The sequence below is a fragment of the Oryctolagus cuniculus genome, chromosome 6, assembly GCF_051225735.1.
Source record: "Oryctolagus cuniculus isolate XC-2025 breed Fujian yellow rabbit chromosome 6, ASM5122573v1, whole genome shotgun sequence".
Lineage (NCBI taxonomy): Eukaryota > Metazoa > Chordata > Mammalia > Lagomorpha > Leporidae > Oryctolagus > Oryctolagus cuniculus.
In genome coordinates, this window is record NC_142872.1 from 124,285,321 (window position 1) to 124,302,936 (window position 17,616).

Sequence of the window (17,616 nt, forward strand, 5' to 3'; positions counted from 1 at the left end):
AACACTTGATCTGTCTTATGCTGCATTCCCAGGCACACCTGCAGGGAGCTGGATGGGAAATGGAGCAGCTGGGACTCGAACCGGCATCCATATGGGATGCTGGCACTGCAGGTAGTGCTACACCACAGCACCAGCCCGTTAAAACATATTTATTGAGAACTTCCTGTATGCCAGGCTTTCATCTAAGCAGGGATCCACACCAAAGCTTCATCTGCTGTGCAGACTGACAGTGAATAGGCAGTGTGGCTCTCAAGATACTTTCCTGTATTCTCAACCCTGAGGATCATGGGGTTTTCTCTTGTTTGTGTCAGGACTGACCTTTGCAGCAGTACACTGCTTATCTGGAAAGCGCCAGGGAAGTCTCATGCTTTACCGGGCAAATAAGTATCCCAGAGAGGTGCTTGGGCCTGCTACGTTTATTTGGAGGGCTGAGACGACCCCCGGGGACCCTTCCGAGAGCCGGCAGCTGTGGATCTGGCTTCATCCAACTCTTAAACAGGTATCATCTTTGGGGTTATTTTCCTGACCTTCTGTTATTAAATTCTTCAGTTCTGTAAAAATGTACATAGTGTGGCAGTGTGGTTGACAGTTTGATATTTCAACAGAGGGGATTCGGAAGGAAGCAATTTTTTGCGGGGAGGTTGAAACACCTTATTGAATTTGTGGGGTGAGGGAACTTGAAGATGCACCAATACTAACTGAAATCCCACCTCCTTATCTGGGAACTGCTTAGCATCACTGTCCCTGGGGTAGAAGAGGAGAAGCAATATATATTCTTTAAATTTTTATTTAAAAAAATTTTTATTATAAAATATGTAGTTGACAAAGATGGAATATTCAAGATGTACGGTATGATGACTTGACAGATGTATACATTGTATGATGATTACCACAATGAAACTGACACCTCCACTACCACCCATGCTATACATTAGATGAAGGAGTGTATCATACAGAATGAGGCAAATCCTGACCTTTTGTTTTTTAGTAGATCATAAGCAGAAGTAAAAAATGAAAAGCAACTGTGTTATTGTTAGTTATTTGGAATACTGTATTTAGATTACCGCTTCCACCATTTTGGCTTGGTTCACTGGTATCTAGCTGCTTGCCAGAGCCTATTTGATAGTGAGAAGCTATAATTCTGATGATTTTTGATACTGCATTTAGCTTAGCTAAATAGCATATTCACTGCTTTTATAATAGGCTTTAAATTTTCTCCTTAGACTTGTTCTTTGTTTCTCTTTTTATACAGTTGGTAAAACTGGTCATGTTGTTTTCATAATTGATATTTAGTTCTTTTTTTGTTTAAGGGCCATATACTTCCCAATTAGGAAAGCCAAAAGAGCTTTTTCTGATGATGATACATTTAGTATAATTTGTGAAGGGATAAAAATGTGCATTATTTAAAGAGGTAAAAACATAATAAACTTGCAACAGTGTGCTTATTTCAGAATGTGAAAGTAAATGTGTACCTCTCCGTAGGATATCTTAGAGGAAATAAAAGCAGTGTGCCAGTGTACGGAACCCATCAGGCCGACTTTGGACATCCCCGACCCGCTCCAGACACAGTCTCAGGAGAAGAACCAGGCTGAACTGCCAGAGGAGCAAATTGGCAAGAAAAGAAAGAGAAAAGACGATGGGGAGATTGTTAAACCAATTAAAAAAGTGATTGGTGATGGAACTAGAGACCCACACCAACCATACGCTTGGCTCTCCCTGACCACAGGCATTCTGATCAGGTACGAGTGTGAGTTCACTCTGAACCCTCTGGACACTTTTGGTGAGGCCTCCCCTTGTGCTGGGGGCACAGACTTTGTATATGACAGAATTTCCCATTTAAGACCTCTTCTCTCTTCCAGTGACTTGACGACGGAGATGAACAGATTCCGGCTGATTGGCCCTCTCTCCCACTCCATCCTGACGGAGGCTCTGAAGGCTGCACCTGTCCACACTGTAAGAGTAAACGTGACTGTGAGGTCTCATTCTAGTCCTGGTTTTCTTGGTAGATTTGTGAAACCTATACCAGTACATAGCCTGGTAGCATCTCAAGCCGTAGCTTTTAAACCAGGGCTCGGGAACGTGAGGCCGGCAAAATCACTTGCTCTGGCCCTGCCAAGGCAACTGCGGGGGTGGCTTGAAATTCAGTGAATCTGCAGCAGGCTAATTTTTAAGTGGATAATTTTGTGTCGCCTGCAGATAATGTTATAAATGTCTAAATGGCCCTTGGCAGTAAAAAGGTTTGCCATTACTGGTAGAATATAGAGAGAAGTTAGCGGAGGAATCTGGCGCTGGGAGTGCTGCTCTGTTTGCCTGCTTAGTGCAAGTAGCCTTTCAGTGCCTGTGCCTCTCTCAGATTGGACGTGTTCAGACGCAAAGGACTTGACTAAGTTTGTGGAAGAACTGAAAGATTTCATTTTGTTGTAAAGCAAAAAAAAAATTGAAATCCATGCACTGAAGGGGTCTTCTGAAAATTCATGAAAAAATGCACATTATGAGAAAACTGCATGCGTAGCCAGGGTGATCTTTTAATAACGTATTCACAATATGTTCCTTTGTGATGAAAAGTGTTTGAACAACTTCTCATTGTGTTCAAGATGAAGCCCAGAGGTCGTAACGCGACCTGCATAACCTCGTGCCTTCCTGCCGCAGTGCCCTCTTAGCTCCTCTCCTTCTGCACTTCGGCTACGCTGGTCTCTCGGGTTCGCGAATGAGTCACTTCCCATCTCCAGAGCCTTAGTGCTTGTTTTTGTTTCTTGCTTGCCGTAGCACTCTGCCTGCAGGTCCTCTGCTTGGCTGAGCCTTCCTCGTCCTTCAGGGTTCAGTCTGTTTCCCTGCAGACCCCTGTCCCGATCCCCCAAGTGAAGGTAATCCCTCCTTTTGTGTTCAGAACGTCCCCCCAGTTCATACAGATTTGTCTGGTTTTGTAAGGTCCATTGTGAGCCTCATGATGGCTAGGTACTCCTCACTCTGTCCCTGGTGCTTAGAGCTTGGCACAGGAAAGGTAGTCCACAGTAGGGATAAGATGTGACCATCTGCGTCTATAAGGTTTGGTTCTAGAATTCCTGTGTTACAGGTTCCTCTTTAGGCTCTGTAGGATGGCTGCCTACTTCAGTGCACCGCAGTGTGAATGGTGGCTGCAGGTTCTTGTGGCACTCCTGAGAATTTGTGAAGCCTTGCCCAGTTCCTAATTCTGTCTGGAAAAAGGACAGTGAAATGCTCATGCATCTTACTCCACATTTCCAGGAATACTGTGGTAATATTAGAGGGAACTTTACTAGGCTCGTGGATAAGTGGAATTAAAGGATAAGTTTACTTTAGTACAAAAACTTTGATAGGTGCTTTGGTTTGCCTTTGGTGGGAACATTTCATTGACGGGGAAGGAGAGGCTCAGAGCCTGTCTCGTCCATCCTGTGCTCAGGAGACTGAGCGTGAAGTGCGTAGTGTGGCTGGTCTCGAGAGAAGTACAGTGCCACATCCTTGCCACTAATTAGAAGGGCAGTCCTGTTAAATAGAGTGGTGTGTTCCCTGCTTCCCGCCGTAAGTCACTCATTGTCACCCACAGGAGAGAAAGGAATGGCCGAGATCTCAAGCAGCCCAGAGTGAGTGAGTCTGATTCCCTGTTGTTCTGGTGAGCAGGAGTTGCTGTTTTTCAGGAGGGCCAGGACACGGAGGAGACGCCTCACCACTGGTGGATGGAAGCCTGTAAGAATCCTGACAGCGTGTGCCTTCATCGCAAACAAGAAGCCGTTTTTGAATTGTTGGGAGGTATCTGGGGCTACTAGGGTGTCCTCGGAAGGAAGGGGGGGAGTGGGAAGTGGTAACATTTTGCAGCTGGGCCTCCCACAAGAGTACAGCTACACACTTGGGGCTCTTGGTTACCACACAGCACTAGAAGCAGGTAGGAGAGGGGCTGACCTCAGGGGATGACTGTGTTCGTGTTTGTTTATGGAAGTGCAAGCAAGGGAGATGTCAGTCTTCTAAATAACTGGCACTGTGATATTCTAGATAAGTGCACCTGCCTGGTCCTTGCCTGCCCATGTTGCCCTTGTGTTCATAGGTGCCATAGTCATCACTGATGGATTGAAGTTAATGGGCTTTTCGGTTTTTTTTCCAGAAAGCTTCACTCTTTTTTTTTTTTTTTTTTTTTTTTTAAGATTTATTTATTTATTTGAAAGAGTTACACAGAGAAAGAGATGCAGAGAGAGAGAGGTCTTCCACCCACTGGTTCACTCCCCAATTGGTCACAATAGCTAGAGCTGTGCCGATCTGAAGCCAGGAGCTAGGAGCTTATTCCGGGTCTCCCACTCGGGTGCAGGGGCCCAAGGACTTGGGTCATCTGCTGCTGCTTTCCCAGGCCATAGCAGAGAGCTGGATTGGAATTGGAATAGCCTGTTCTCGAACTGGCATCTGTATGGGATGTTGGCACTGCAGGCGGTGGCTTTACCCGCAACACCACAGCGCGGCCCCTTTGGAAGCTTCACTCTTTTTTTTTTTTTTTTTTTTTTTTTTTTGATAGGCAGAGTGGACAGTGAGAGAGAGAGAGAGAGAGAAAGGTCTTCCTTTGCCGTTGGTTCACCCTCCAATGGCTGCCGCGGCCGGCGCACTGCGGCCGGCGCACCGCGCTGATCCGATGGCAGGAGCCAGGAGCCAGGTGCTTTTGCTGGTCTCCCACGGGGTGCAGGGCCCAAGCACCTGGGCCATCCTCCACTGCACTCCCGGGCCACAGCAGAGGGCTGGCCTGGAAGAGGGGCAACCGGGACAGAATCCGGCGCCCCGACCGGGACTAGAACCCGGTGTGCCGGCGCCGCTAGGCGGAGGATTAGCCTAGTGAGCCGCGGCGCCGGCCTTGGAAGCTTCACTCTTGATGAATGGTTAAATTATTCTCTGCAAGTACCAATGGGGGAAAAGGAACACATATTTTAAAATAATTAGGCCAAGAAGAGTGTTTCTTTTCTTTTAAAGATTTATTTATTTGAAAAGGAGTTAGAGAGGGGGAGAGATCTTGCTTTTGCTGATTCATTTCCCAAATGGCCACAATGGCCAGGGCTGGACCAGGCCAAAGCCAGGAGCTTCATCCAAGTTTCCCATGTGGGTGGCAGGGGCCTAAGCACTTGGGCTATTTTCTGCTGTTTTCCTAGACACATTAGCAGGGAGCTGGATCAGAAGCAGAGCAGCCGGGGGTCAAACTGATGCCTATGGGATGCTGGCATTTTAGGTGGTGGCCTGATTCACTGTGCCACACGCCAGACCCCAAGAAGAATGTCTCATCAGAAAAACTGAAAGATTGGAAAATATGAGCAAAGATGTGTATATAGTGAATGACTCCATTTAAGTTGGGGTTTTTGATTTTGTTTTGTTAAAGGAATAACATCACCAGCAGAAATTCCAGCAGGTACTGTCCTGGGATTGACAATTGGGGATCCTCGAATAAATTTGCCCCAAAAGAGGACCAAAGCTTCAACCAATCCAGAGAAATGCCTAGGTAAAGTTCTTAAAACATCCCTGGTTTTCCTTTTTATTGAGCAGTTCCATCCCGTTAGAAAAGTTCTCTTTCTGACACCTCTGCTGTAATTTCACCTGTGAAAATTCAGGGGGCTCTTTACCTGCCCACGAAGATAGCATCATTGAAGGAGATGGTATGTGTGAACGTGTCTTAGCTGTAAAACATGTAGCTGTATCCCTCTGTCATATATGCTTTTCTGAGCTCTCTACTTTTTAGTGTCTAGTAAAACCTGACTCTGCATGCTGGACTCTGAAAATGCCTGGCGTTTCAGAATTTTAACTGTGAGGAAGGGCTCCGCACCTGCAGCTGGTCTTGTGCTCAGTGGAAGCCTCTGTCTGACCATACAGATGATCCAGGTTCGAATCCTGGCAAGGCCATTCCAGGTGCTGAAGTATCAGATGTATGATTTAGACTGAAGAGACAGTGATTTGCTGGGGTGGTCTTAGGAGGTGGGGAGGGGCTGGCTAAACCTTTTGTCGGATCTGGAATTTGCAGCAAATGTGTCTCATTGTATTTACTGTCACTCAAACATGATTAATTGGAAGAGTACTTGAAATTACTTTGTGAATTTTTGTATAAAAAGCATATGTGTGTGTTGTAACAACTTTAGCTTTTTAAAATTTTTTTTAATGTCTACATGTAGTTAGCTAGCTCCTTAAGAAGGTATTACATTAATTACCCTGAGAACTTCAAATAAAAAGTGGACTGGATGAGAGCGGAGGTTGAAGATTATACAAGTAAGTTAGTTAATTATGGAGCCTAAGACTTTAATCAGTGAGTTATTGCCTCTTTTTTTTTTTTTTTTTTTAATGCAGTGTGGTCTGATGTAGCCCTAAAAATTGTAGCATCCACTACACCATTAATTGTTGACTGTCATCATCATCCTAAAGCCATGTTTAAACTCTGCCCAGTTTCTCTTACTACCTCCAATCTGTTTTTTGGAATGAAGCATTTATGCATTGAATCCTTTCTAAGTCTTAACTTGAATGTGGTCAAGGAATATTAAAGTCTGCCTTGAAAAACATGACTTAATTGCTGCTATAAAAGCTTACTATCTTGTTAACATAGTATTTTTTTTTTTTTTAATTTTTTTTGACAGGCAGAGTGGACAGAGAGAGAGACAGAGAGAAAGGTCTTCCTTTGCCGTTGGTTCACCCTCCAATGGCCGCCGCGGCCGGCGCACCACGCTAATCTGATGGCAGGAGCCAGGTACTTATCCTGGTCTCCCATGGAGTGCAGGGCCCAAGTGGGCCATCCTCCACTGCACTCCCTGGCCACAGCAGAGAGCTGGCCTGGAAGAGGGGCAACCGGGACAGAATCCGGCACCCTGACCGGAACTAGAACCTGGTGTGCCGGTGCCGCAAGGTGGAGGATTAGCCTAGTGAGCCGCGGCGCCTGCGTTAACGTATTTCAAGAAAACCTGTTTCATGTAACTTCTTTGAAGAAGTGTTTTATTTGGCATGTGAACTACATACAGAACTAACTTTTTAAGGAATCAATATTAAAGCGATATTAAATTTGACATCTCAGATGATAATTCAGAACGAAAACTAGAAATAAACTTTGATTAATCCCTGAAGTGCCAGTGTGACATAACTCCAGCCTGCCTTTCTGTATTTGAAGTCATTCTGTGCCTTGGGCAGAACAGACCAGCTCTGGTGCTGGCTTGAACCATAAAGAAGGGATTGCCTGACTTGGATCAGAAGCACAAACTTTTTGTCTTCATGTTTGTCTGGGCATTGGCGTGCTTTTAAAAGAGAAGGCATGTGAAAAACCTGAAGTGAGAATACTTATCCTAGATGCTGTGGCAAAAGTTTGCTTAATCCTGTGTGTCTTGAGTATGAATTAAATATTAACATTCTGTTTCTGCAAATCTTTTAACAATTTCATTAACACAGCATTTTGCCATGTAAGTAACTGGCTTTCTAGAAAGTCTAAGTTCCACTGTACTGTTTGTTAATTTTTGTTCTCCTTAGCATTTGCTGATTTGTTTTTACAGATTATTTTACCTAGACTTCGTCTGCCTGACAGGGATTTCTTGATTGTGCTCATATGCTTTAGGTAATTTGACTTTGCCATACGACCCAAAGCATGCCAGATGCCCAGCTCCCCTTAGGATGAAGGTGGGAGGTCATCCCTTTACTCTTTACAGCTCTCACAGGTCTGCAGTTGACTTTCAGAAATGCCCAGGTAGTGGTCATATTGTCACAACTTCTGTTTCTGCTCCTGAAAGAAAAAAACCCACACAAACCCAAACCCAAATAATTTCAGTTCAGCTGGTCAGCTTTAACTGTCCTGCCTGTTTACTTAACTCTGGAGTGGATTTGAAAGCTGTAACTTGGGTTTTATTTGATTCCAAAATGATAAAGCCTTATAGTAGTTTCCCTTAAATAAAATTCATTGAGTTTTTTTTTTTTTAATTTAATTTTATTTATTTGAAAGAGTTACAGAGAGAGAGGTCTTCCATCCGCTGGTTCACTCCCCAAATGGCTGCAGTGGCCAGAGCTGAGCCAATCCAAAGCCAGGAGCCAGGAGCTTTTTCTAGGTTTCCACATTGGTGCAGGGGCCCAAGGATTTGGGTTGTCATCTACTGCTTTCCCAGGCCATCGCAGAGAGCTGGATTGGAAGTGGAGCAGCTAGGACTCGAACCAGTGCCTATATAGGATGCCGGTGCTGCAGGCTGGGGCTTTAACCTGCTGCGCCACAGCGCCGGGCCTGTTTTTTTTTTTTTTTTTTTTTTTTAATGGAATGAATTTTTTTTTTTTTTTTTTTGGACAGGCGGATTAGACAGAGAGAGAGAGAGAGACAGAGAGAAAGGTCTTCCTTTCCGTTGGTTCACCCCCCAAATGGCTGCTACGGCCGGCGTGTTGCGCCGATCTGGAGCCAGGAGCCAGGTACTTATCCTGGTCTCCCATGGGGTGCAGGGCCCAAGCACTTGGGCCATCCTCCACTGCACTCCCTGGCCACAGCAGAGAGCTGGACTGGAAGAGGAGCAACCGGGACAGAACCGGCGCCCCGACCGGGACTAGAACGCGGTGTGCCGGCGCTGCAAGCGGAGGATTAGCCTAGTGAGCTACGGCGCCGGCTGCCGGGCCTGTTTTAAGAGTGTTTAAATTTAACATTTGGTGATCTTTAAATATATTTAAGAAAGGAGGAAACAAGCAATTTCCTCATTCTCCAAGTCACAAATCTAGTTAATATTATCAATTTGAAGACTCTGGTCTGGGTATGAAAAGAAGGTACTTTATGTGAGCCTCAGGGGAAGGACTCAGATGTTCAGAAATCGAAGTCAAGGTCATGGTCATCCTAAGCCTGTGCAGATGTGCGCGCTGACTCAGCTGGTCCTGTTCTCAGCCTCCCCCAGCAGACAATTGACCTAAAAGGGCTTTCCCCTTTGCCCTCAGACATGTTTCACTGTTTTAAAAGCACTTTTTGGGCCAGCGCTGTGACGTAGTGGGTAAAGCCACCGCCTGCAATGCTGGCATCCAATGTGGGCGCGGGTTTGAGTCCTGGCTGCTCCACTTCCAATCCAGTTCTCTGCTATGGCCTGGGAAAGCAGTAGAAGATGACCCAAGTTCTTGGGCCCCAGCACCTTTGTAGAAGACCTGGAAGAAACTCTTGGCTCCTGGTTTTGGATCAGTCTAGCTCCAGCCGTTGTGGCCAACTGGGGGATAAACCAGCAGATGGAAGACCTCCCTGTCTTTCTGCCTCTCTCCTCTCTAACTTTGCCTTTCAAATAAATAAATCTTAAAAAAAAAGACTTTTTTTTTTTTTTTTGGACAGGCAGAGTGGACAGTGAGTGAGAGATAGAGAGAAAGGTCTTCCTTTTGCCGTTGGTTCACCCTCCAATGGCCGCCGCGGCCGGCGCACCACACTGATCCGAAGCCAGGAGCCAGGTGCTTCTCCTGATCTCCCATGCGGGTGCAGGGCCCAAGTACTTGGGCCATCCTCCACTGCACTCCCTGGCCACAGCAGAGAGCTGGCCTGGAAGAGGGGCAACCGGGACAGAATCCGGCGTCCCGAACAGGACTAGAACCCGGTGTGCTGGCGTTGCAAGGTGGAGGATTAGCCTATTGAGCCACGGCACCAGCTAAAAGACTATTTTTAAAGCAGTTTTCAGTTTATTGCAAAATTGAGCAGAGGTTCAGCAAGTTCCCATATTCCCCTTCCCCGACACAGGGATAGCCACTCCATAGTCCGCGCCCTCCCCAGAGTGATTCTGCTTGTGACCATCCAGAGCCGACTCTGGTACCTCATTATCACCCAGAGCCCGTAGTTTACAGGAGGCTCGCTCTTGATGATGCACATCCTGTGGGTTTTGACAAATGCAGACTGATGTGTGTCCATCATTATCCTGCAGAGGCTCTGGGGATCCTCTGTGCTGCTTCTTTGTCCTGACTTCCCTGCCGACTCCTGTAGATGACCATTGAGCTTTTTACCGTCTCTTTCATTTTTCCTTTCCAGAATATCCTATAGTTGGACTCATGCAGTGTGTAGTCTTTTAAAACTGGCTTCTTTCTCTTAGCAGTCTGTATGTGTCTTTTCATGGCCTGAGAGCTCCTTTCCTTTTAGCATTGTGTAAGATTCCGTTGTCTGGATGGACCACCTCCTTTGTCTGTTTATTCGTTTTTGAGAAAAGATGAGGTAGTGCTTGCCCATGTCTTTATACCCTATGTCTCACCATCTCTTTTGGCCACAACTTGGTCTGAATCCAATCCCAGTTCTGCTGCCCGAATCCCTGGCAGGCTCCCCAGGAGAGTGCTCGGGTGGGGCTGCAGCTTGGTGGGTGGGGCGGAGCTTGTGTGCTCCAGGCAGGCTGTGTGAGCCTGGGCAGCACACGGCGCTGTCACCTTTGGCCCTTCAGCGAGCAAGAGTCGGTACTGAAGCTTGGGCTGCTCTTCAGCAGCTGTCATCTCAGACCTTTTCATCCACTGAATTTTCTCTTTATTCTCCCAGTCACTTCCAACTAACTCGTTTTTCCCCAGCCATCAGACCCACACAGGTGCGTGCCTTGAGTGACCTTTCTAGGTGGGCCTTTAGAACAGTAGCCAAAATTCATGTATTGTCTTTGTGTGTGTGTGTTTTTTTTTTTTTAAACTCTTCAGTTCAGCAAAATGAACTTTGGAAGTTCTTTTTCCTTTGTGATTAAAAGGCTGCATATAGGAAATGTCTTCTGTCAGTGTAGATGTTTGTCCACTAGACTATTTCTACCATTGTGTGGCTTATTTAAAGGGATGAAACAGTATGTTTCACAGAAAATATACTGATTTTAAAGAAGTGAAAAAAATGTTTTACAGAAATGAAAATAAAAAGTTCAATAAAAATGAGTTACCAGAGATTTGAGACTTTTTTTTTTTTTTTGACAGGCAGAGTTAGACAGTGAGAGAGAGAGACAGAGAGAAAGGTCTTCCTTTCCTTTGGTTCACCCCACAAATGGCCGCTATGGCGGGCACATTGTGCCGATCCAAAGCCAGGAGCCAGGCGCTTCCTCCTGGTCTCCCATGTTGGTGTAGGGCCCAAGGACTTGGGCCATCCTCCACTGCCCTCCCGGGCCACAGCAGAGAGCTGGACTGGAAGAGGAGCAACCAGGACAGAACCGGCACCCCAACCGGGACCAGAACCCGGAGTACTGGCGCCGCAGGCAGAAGATTAGCCTAGTGAGCCGTGGTGCTGGCCGAGATATGGGACATTAAGAAGAGGATGGTACCCTGTTCTTCACTACCACTGGGCCATGAATGAAATACGAAGTCCTGAAGCCAGTGGTTAAAATACAGCTTATGTGTGTAATGTGGTATCTCCCAGAGGAATTGTTTGCCTCTCCAGGGGCTTCTGGAAGTTGTTGATTAATCTTAAGTGTGGGATTAGGCAGTTATTTAGAAACAGTTTAATATTGTGATATTTACATCTTACACATCAAAAAGTAAATATCAAAGGAAAACATTTAGGAGCCTTTGCTTTTTCATAGATTATGAAACCAACTGTCTTAATTTCTTGTCAAGTAAATTCTTCAAAGATTTAAGTAAATGCCTATAAAACATATCTTTGTCACTAACTACCGCCAACATTTAGAGTTTGACTTCATTGATCTAAAGGATGTGATTTGAAGGCTATTTCTTTTCCCTCTTAGATAATGAAAAAGTTAGACAGCTGCTCCTGGAGGGTGTGCCTGTGGAGTGTACGCATAGCTTTATCTGGGACCAAGATATCTGTAAGAGTGTCACAGAGAATAAAATCCCGGATCAGGTAACTAAAAGTGTAAGGATTACTGGGGGAAGTCTTGAATGACAGGTGAAATTCATCGTTCTAAAGACCACCGAAAGTTGCTTCACACCTGATAGACTCCTATAGGCTTCATTTTATTTTCAAACAACTTATGGATTCTTTACTCATGATGCATATTGGGCTTGTTTTCTGTTCTTAGGGAAGAATGAGCTCTAGAAAAAATGAATACAAAGACTTTTTTTTGACGTGATAATCTCATATTTTTCAGGAGTTCTTTTATTTTTTTTCCCCTTAAATATTCTGTCATTAATTTTGTAATAATTGAGCTCCCACTAGGACCAGACATTATATACATCCTTAGGACATGATTGAATAAGAAAAGGGTACTAAGGAGGCCTAAAGAAGAGAAACTGAGCCCAAACTAGGAACATGGAGGCCTGCTTCCTGGGTGAGGGAACTGGTATTTAGACAGACTCAAAGGTGGGTGTTAGAATTAAGCAGACTTCTTGGGGACAGGTTAAGGCTGTAGGGGAAAAGGGTTTCAGGAAGTGAGAAGAGTGTGTGCAAAGTCCCAGGCTGAAAACAGGATGAGTGTTCATCAGTCTCCATGAGTATTCATGAGATCCAGGGACTGGGAGTTGATGGCAGTACAGGAGATGAAACCCAAGACATAAAAAATCTTGAGATGTTGTAAGGATTTGGACTGAAGATGCAGATGCAGGGCACTATTGAAGGTTTTAAGGCGGGCCATGGCGTGATAAGATTTCCCTGTGGCAGCCTGTAGAGGGTGGACTTGACTGGGGATGTGGTAGGGATGGGAGATGTGGAATCTGGAGAGAGGATTATGGTTGGGCTTAAAAGAGACCCTTTAAATAATCCAGGTGTGGCATGATGAAGGCTGGATTGTGACAGTGTGGCTCGAGTGGAGGGCCTGGGGCATAATATATGTTCTTGGAAGATGAAATTGATAGGGCTTGGTGGTTGGTTGGAACAAGATAGAAGGGAGACTTGTAGATCAGCTCCTAACATAGTTTGGCTTATGATCTCAGCTAAAAGGGCCAGAGGCATGTCTGACTTGCTGGTTCTAGAAAAGTAATTGGCACATAAGGAGTGCTCAGCAAATATTGGAATGGATGCGTGAATGAGTGAACGGTGGGAATGGTGGCATCGTTCAGCCTGAGGGGAATGCAGGAGAGTGAGTGCAGAAGGAAAGACAGAATCAGTCTTGGATGAGTTGAGTTTGAGGGGCTATGGGGCTTCCAGGAGGGAAAACTTATGGCCAGAGAGAACCTATCCATGTTTTGGAATTAGCAGTGTGCAGATGGTAGTGGAAACTGGGGCAGAGGTTAGAAAGGACAGTTGGTCTGACTGGGGCAGAGGTTGGAAAGGACAGCATCCCGAGGTAGCAGTTAGACCAGTGCGGGGAGGCAGTGTTCTGGTGGCTTTCTAGGTTGAGTGGTTGTCCTCTCACCTGCCTTTAACAACTGCAAGTGGATGTTGTTATCCACTCCCTACTTCCATTTAACAAATAACTTGTAGTGTCTTCTATTTTAAATCTTTGATGCCTTCACAACAGCCAGGGTAGTTTTCTAGTTGCATGTCCTTGAGAAATTGTTATTAAAAAAAATATTTATTTATTTGAAAGGCAGAGTTAGAGAGGAAGAGACAGAGAGGGCTTCCATCCACTAGTTTACTTCCCAAATGGTTACAGCAGCTGGGGCTGGGCCAGGCTGAATCCGGGAACCTGGAACTCCATCTGGGTCTCCCACGTGCTGGCAGGGGCCCAAGTACTTGAACCATTTCCATTGTTGTCCCAAGCACATTAGCAGGGACCTGAATCAGAAATGGAGCAGCCTGGACTTGATCCAGCGCTTATAAGGGATTCTGGCCTTGCAGGTGGCAGCTTAACCTGCTACATCACAATGCCAGCCCCAAGAAGTTATCATTTAATTGCACCTTTTACTTCATGACAATGAATATTGAACGTAGGGTCAGAGTATCAAAATAATAAGTTAGGAGGCAGGACTGTAGTGCAATGGGTTAAAGCCCTGGCCTGCAGCACTGGCATACCATATGGGTGCCAGTTTCAGTCCTGGCTGCTCCACTTCTGATCCAGCGCCCTGCTGATGCACCTGGGAAAGCAGCAGAGGATGGCCCAAGTCCTAGGGTCCCTGTATCCACGAGGGAGACCTGGAAGAAGCTCCTGGATCCAGGCTCCTGCCTTTGGATCAGCTGAGCTCCGGCTGTTGCACCATTTGGGGAGTGAACCAGCATGTGGAAGACCTCTCTCTCTATCTCTAACTCTCTAATTCTATCTTTCAAATAAATAAAATAAATCTTTAAAAAATATATGTAATCTTGATTATGAGATTAGTTGAATTAATGTATTACCGTTTTATAACTTTGAATCATCTGGTACACAAGGAAACTTCAGAAAGCTCATGGTAAAATAAAAGTTGCTTATTTTGGCTCCATAATTTTTTGAAACCAATGCATAGTTTTATCATAATACATATTTTCCATGAATTTTTGAAAACCTCATTTGTATCAATTTAATTTTTTTGCATCCAGAAAATTCATTTTTCCATGAGCTTTTAGAAGTAATTGTACATTCTAGCCCAAATTGAACAGACTTAAGAGGAGTTAGTATTTTCTGCCAGAGCACTGATAAAGGGAAGTAATTTGTACTTAAAATTATGGAGGAAAATATTTATCGTAGGAAGAATAGCATATACTTGAAATGACTCATGTTTATTAAGAATGTTTTTTCTTGCTTTTTATAAGAGCATTTAATGAAGTTTCTGAAGCTGAATATTGGGAAATTGAGTAAAATCTCCCAGAAGACTAGGGTTGTTTGTCTTGAATTATTTTCTTCCACTTTAGGATTTAAACCGGATGAGAAGTGAATTGCTGGTACCTGGGTCACAGCTTGTTTTAGGGTCCCGGGAATCCAAGATACCCATACTGTTGATTCAGCAGCCAGGAAGAGTGACTGGTGAAGACCGGCGGGGCTGGGGCAGTGGCTGGGATGTCCTGCTCCCCAAGGGCTGGGGCATGGCTTTCTGGATCCCATTTGTAAGTTGCTGTTGATTACGACTCATGCTTGCAGCATTTAAAAAACGTTGCCAATAAATACAAAGAGCTGAAAGTCTTCCAGACTTTATACACAACTTGGAAGCTGAGTGGTACGTTTCTGCTCATAGAGCTATAGTGCTGGCCACAGGGTATGGTTCCTACATCATGTCCCTGGAGCCAGGTTATCATTAGTAAATCCTGTGCCAGCTTATTGTGAAGTTTTGAGGTTTTTAAAGTGGTCTGATTTAATGAGCAGTAGTGGCAATGAAATATTGAAGTTTTTCACTTGAAGAAACTTGTCCTAGTTTAAAAGCAAATGGCTAAACGTTTACAGAATTATGCAGTGTAATTTTTTTTAAATGTTAATTTGATCTATTCTCCTATCTTAATCAACTGGAACTAAATTTTCATTAAAATCTAATTTTCTGATTTAATTATTACTTTGATACTAGAGAGTATAAGAGGCATATTAGACTGTTAGATTCACATAGGTAATTAAGTTTTGCCTCATGCAATTATGCCTGCAATTATGCCTCATGCAAGGGACATTCAGTTAATCATTTAGGTTGGGAATATTCTAAAGTGATTCTACTTAATGTTTTTGTTATGAAATGTTTGAAGTATAAAAAGGAATATAACAAATGCCTGTGCATCCTCACCTGCCATCCAGCTTACGAAATGAATGAAATGCCACAGATTCATTGGAAGTACCCATGTACTGCTCTCTCATCTCAGTTCTCTCCTTGCTAAAATAGTTATTCTGATTTTGGTATTTGTCACTACCATACATATTGCTATAGCCTATTAAGTATGTTTGTATCTTATAATAAATATATTTGAGATGCTTTTAAACTTTAAGGGGTCTTCAAAAAGTTCATGCAAAATGTGTACTATTAAAACATGCATGGATTTCAAAACTTTTTCTACGAAAATCTTTTGAAGTACCATCATATATACTTCACTATATATATATATATATTTTTTTTTTTTTTTGCAATTTACGAGGCATTAGGATTTTCTGTGTCAGTTAATGACACTCCATTTCATTCATTGTTATTATCTTGTGGTAATCTGATGACAGATTATCCCACAGTATACTTATCTACTGTCCCTTTGATGAATATTTAAGTTATTTCCTTATTTTCCCCAATATAGCTAAGTAATTTCACTTCAAGTTGGTAAACGTCGGTATTTTTTGACATTTCTTTTAGATCTACCGAGGTGCGAGAGTTGGAGGGTTAAAAGAGACTGTGGTCCATTCTCAGTATAAAAGGTCACCTAGCATCCCGGGTGATTTCCCAGACTGCCCTGCTGGGATTCTGTTTGCTGAAGAGCAAGCTAAGAATCTTCTTGAAAAGTACAAAAGGTAAGACATGGCTTCTCTCAGTTGAACATGTCTTAAGGGGAAGAGAAGTGCCTGCTCACATTAGCCAACCATGGTTGGGGTGGCTTCAGTAAGTCCTACCATATAATGTGGAGTTTTTATAGGCTTTCCCTTGAATTCAGCATTGCTGAGAAGTAATTAAGATGATATTACTGCAGTCAGGGGATTGTCTTAGCATTTGTATCTGTCTGGCTTTTATAGGCCCATCTGGGTTACAAACGTTTCTCTCGGTTATTTGCTGACATTGGTCATTAAGTACACCAAAACTGTGGACATGAGTGTGAGACACTGCTTAATTGATCCCCACTATTAACCACCCTCCCCTAATGCTAAACATATTTTAAAAAAACTGGTTTAGAAGTAATATATATTTACAAAATTTTAATGAAACTTGGAAATACATAAAATACTTTATAAATGGGAATAATCCTGCCATCCAGAGACATAGCACTGTTTATTTTTACCCATATAGACTTGTCTTTTTTCCACTGGAGATGGGTCAGTAAATGGCTTTGTTTCCTTTTTATTGTGGAACATGCCAACACGAGGAACCTGCATTTCCTAGGATCCTGGAAGTGCAAACTCCCCCTTTTTCTCTTGTTTCTTGTGGCATCTGCAGTGTCAAGCCAGTGCCTTGTGCACAAGTAGTCCTTAATAGCTTTTGTTTGTTATCTGATAAATGATTGAATAATTGAATGTCATATAGTTCCTTGACTGTGAATTCTGAGGGCAAAATTATGTTTTCCTATTCATTGCTGCAACCAGAGGGCCAGGCATGGCTGGCTTTCAAACCTTTTGTTGATCGATGGAAGAATGGATGGATGGTGATATGTTCTGTTGCTAGCTTACCCGTTCTTTGAGGGCAGCATTCAGGTATTGGATGTTCTTGTGTCTCCTGTAATATAGAGTTGAGGGTCTTATATGTGTTTGTTAAATAATATTTGACAATAATTCTTCTCACTGTTGAGACTTTTTCATGCTTGAAGATTTTTCCATAGATAAAAAATGTTTTTTTTTTAAAAGCTTATACTTTGTATGCTATGAAAACCATGTTTTTCATTTAACAATATATTATGGATAGTTTTCCTGTATCAATAAGTATGACTCTAAACCAAGTGTTGGCAAACTTTGTTGGTCAGGGGCCAGATAATAAATATTTCTGGCTTTGTGGACCCTTTGATCTCCATCGTGGAGATCAAACTCTGCCATTGTGGCATGAAAGCAGCCACAGATGACATCAACAAATGAGTATGGCTGTGTTCCAGTCACACTTTATTTATGGACACTCAAGTTTGAATTCCATATAATTTTCATGTGTCATAAAAGATTATTCTTTTGGCTTTTTTCAACCATTTAAAAATGTAAAAACTATTCTTAGCTCGTGGGTTGTACAAAGACAGATAGCAGGCCAGATTTGGTGTGTGAGTCATAG

General features: G+C 43.6%; 1 protein-coding gene across 2 annotated transcripts in view; it reads left to right on the plus strand.

The window, feature by feature from the left end:
* POP1 (POP1 ribonuclease P/MRP subunit) overlaps positions 1-17,616 on the plus strand; it is a 40,291-nt gene that overhangs the window by 14,026 nt on the left and 8,649 nt on the right. For both annotated transcript variants that reach the window (XM_008255786.5, XM_089336367.1), the window contains 8 exons: positions 312-499; positions 1,483-1,739; positions 1,860-1,953; positions 3,654-3,765; positions 5,363-5,482; positions 11,631-11,746; positions 14,609-14,800; positions 16,012-16,166. In XM_008255786.5, coding sequence (XP_008254008.4) covers positions 312-499; positions 1,483-1,739; positions 1,860-1,953; positions 3,654-3,765; positions 5,363-5,482; positions 11,631-11,746; positions 14,609-14,800; positions 16,012-16,166 — 1,234 coding nt within the window. The remainder of the gene's footprint in view (positions 1-311; positions 500-1,482; positions 1,740-1,859; positions 1,954-3,653; positions 3,766-5,362; positions 5,483-11,630; positions 11,747-14,608; positions 14,801-16,011; positions 16,167-17,616) is intronic.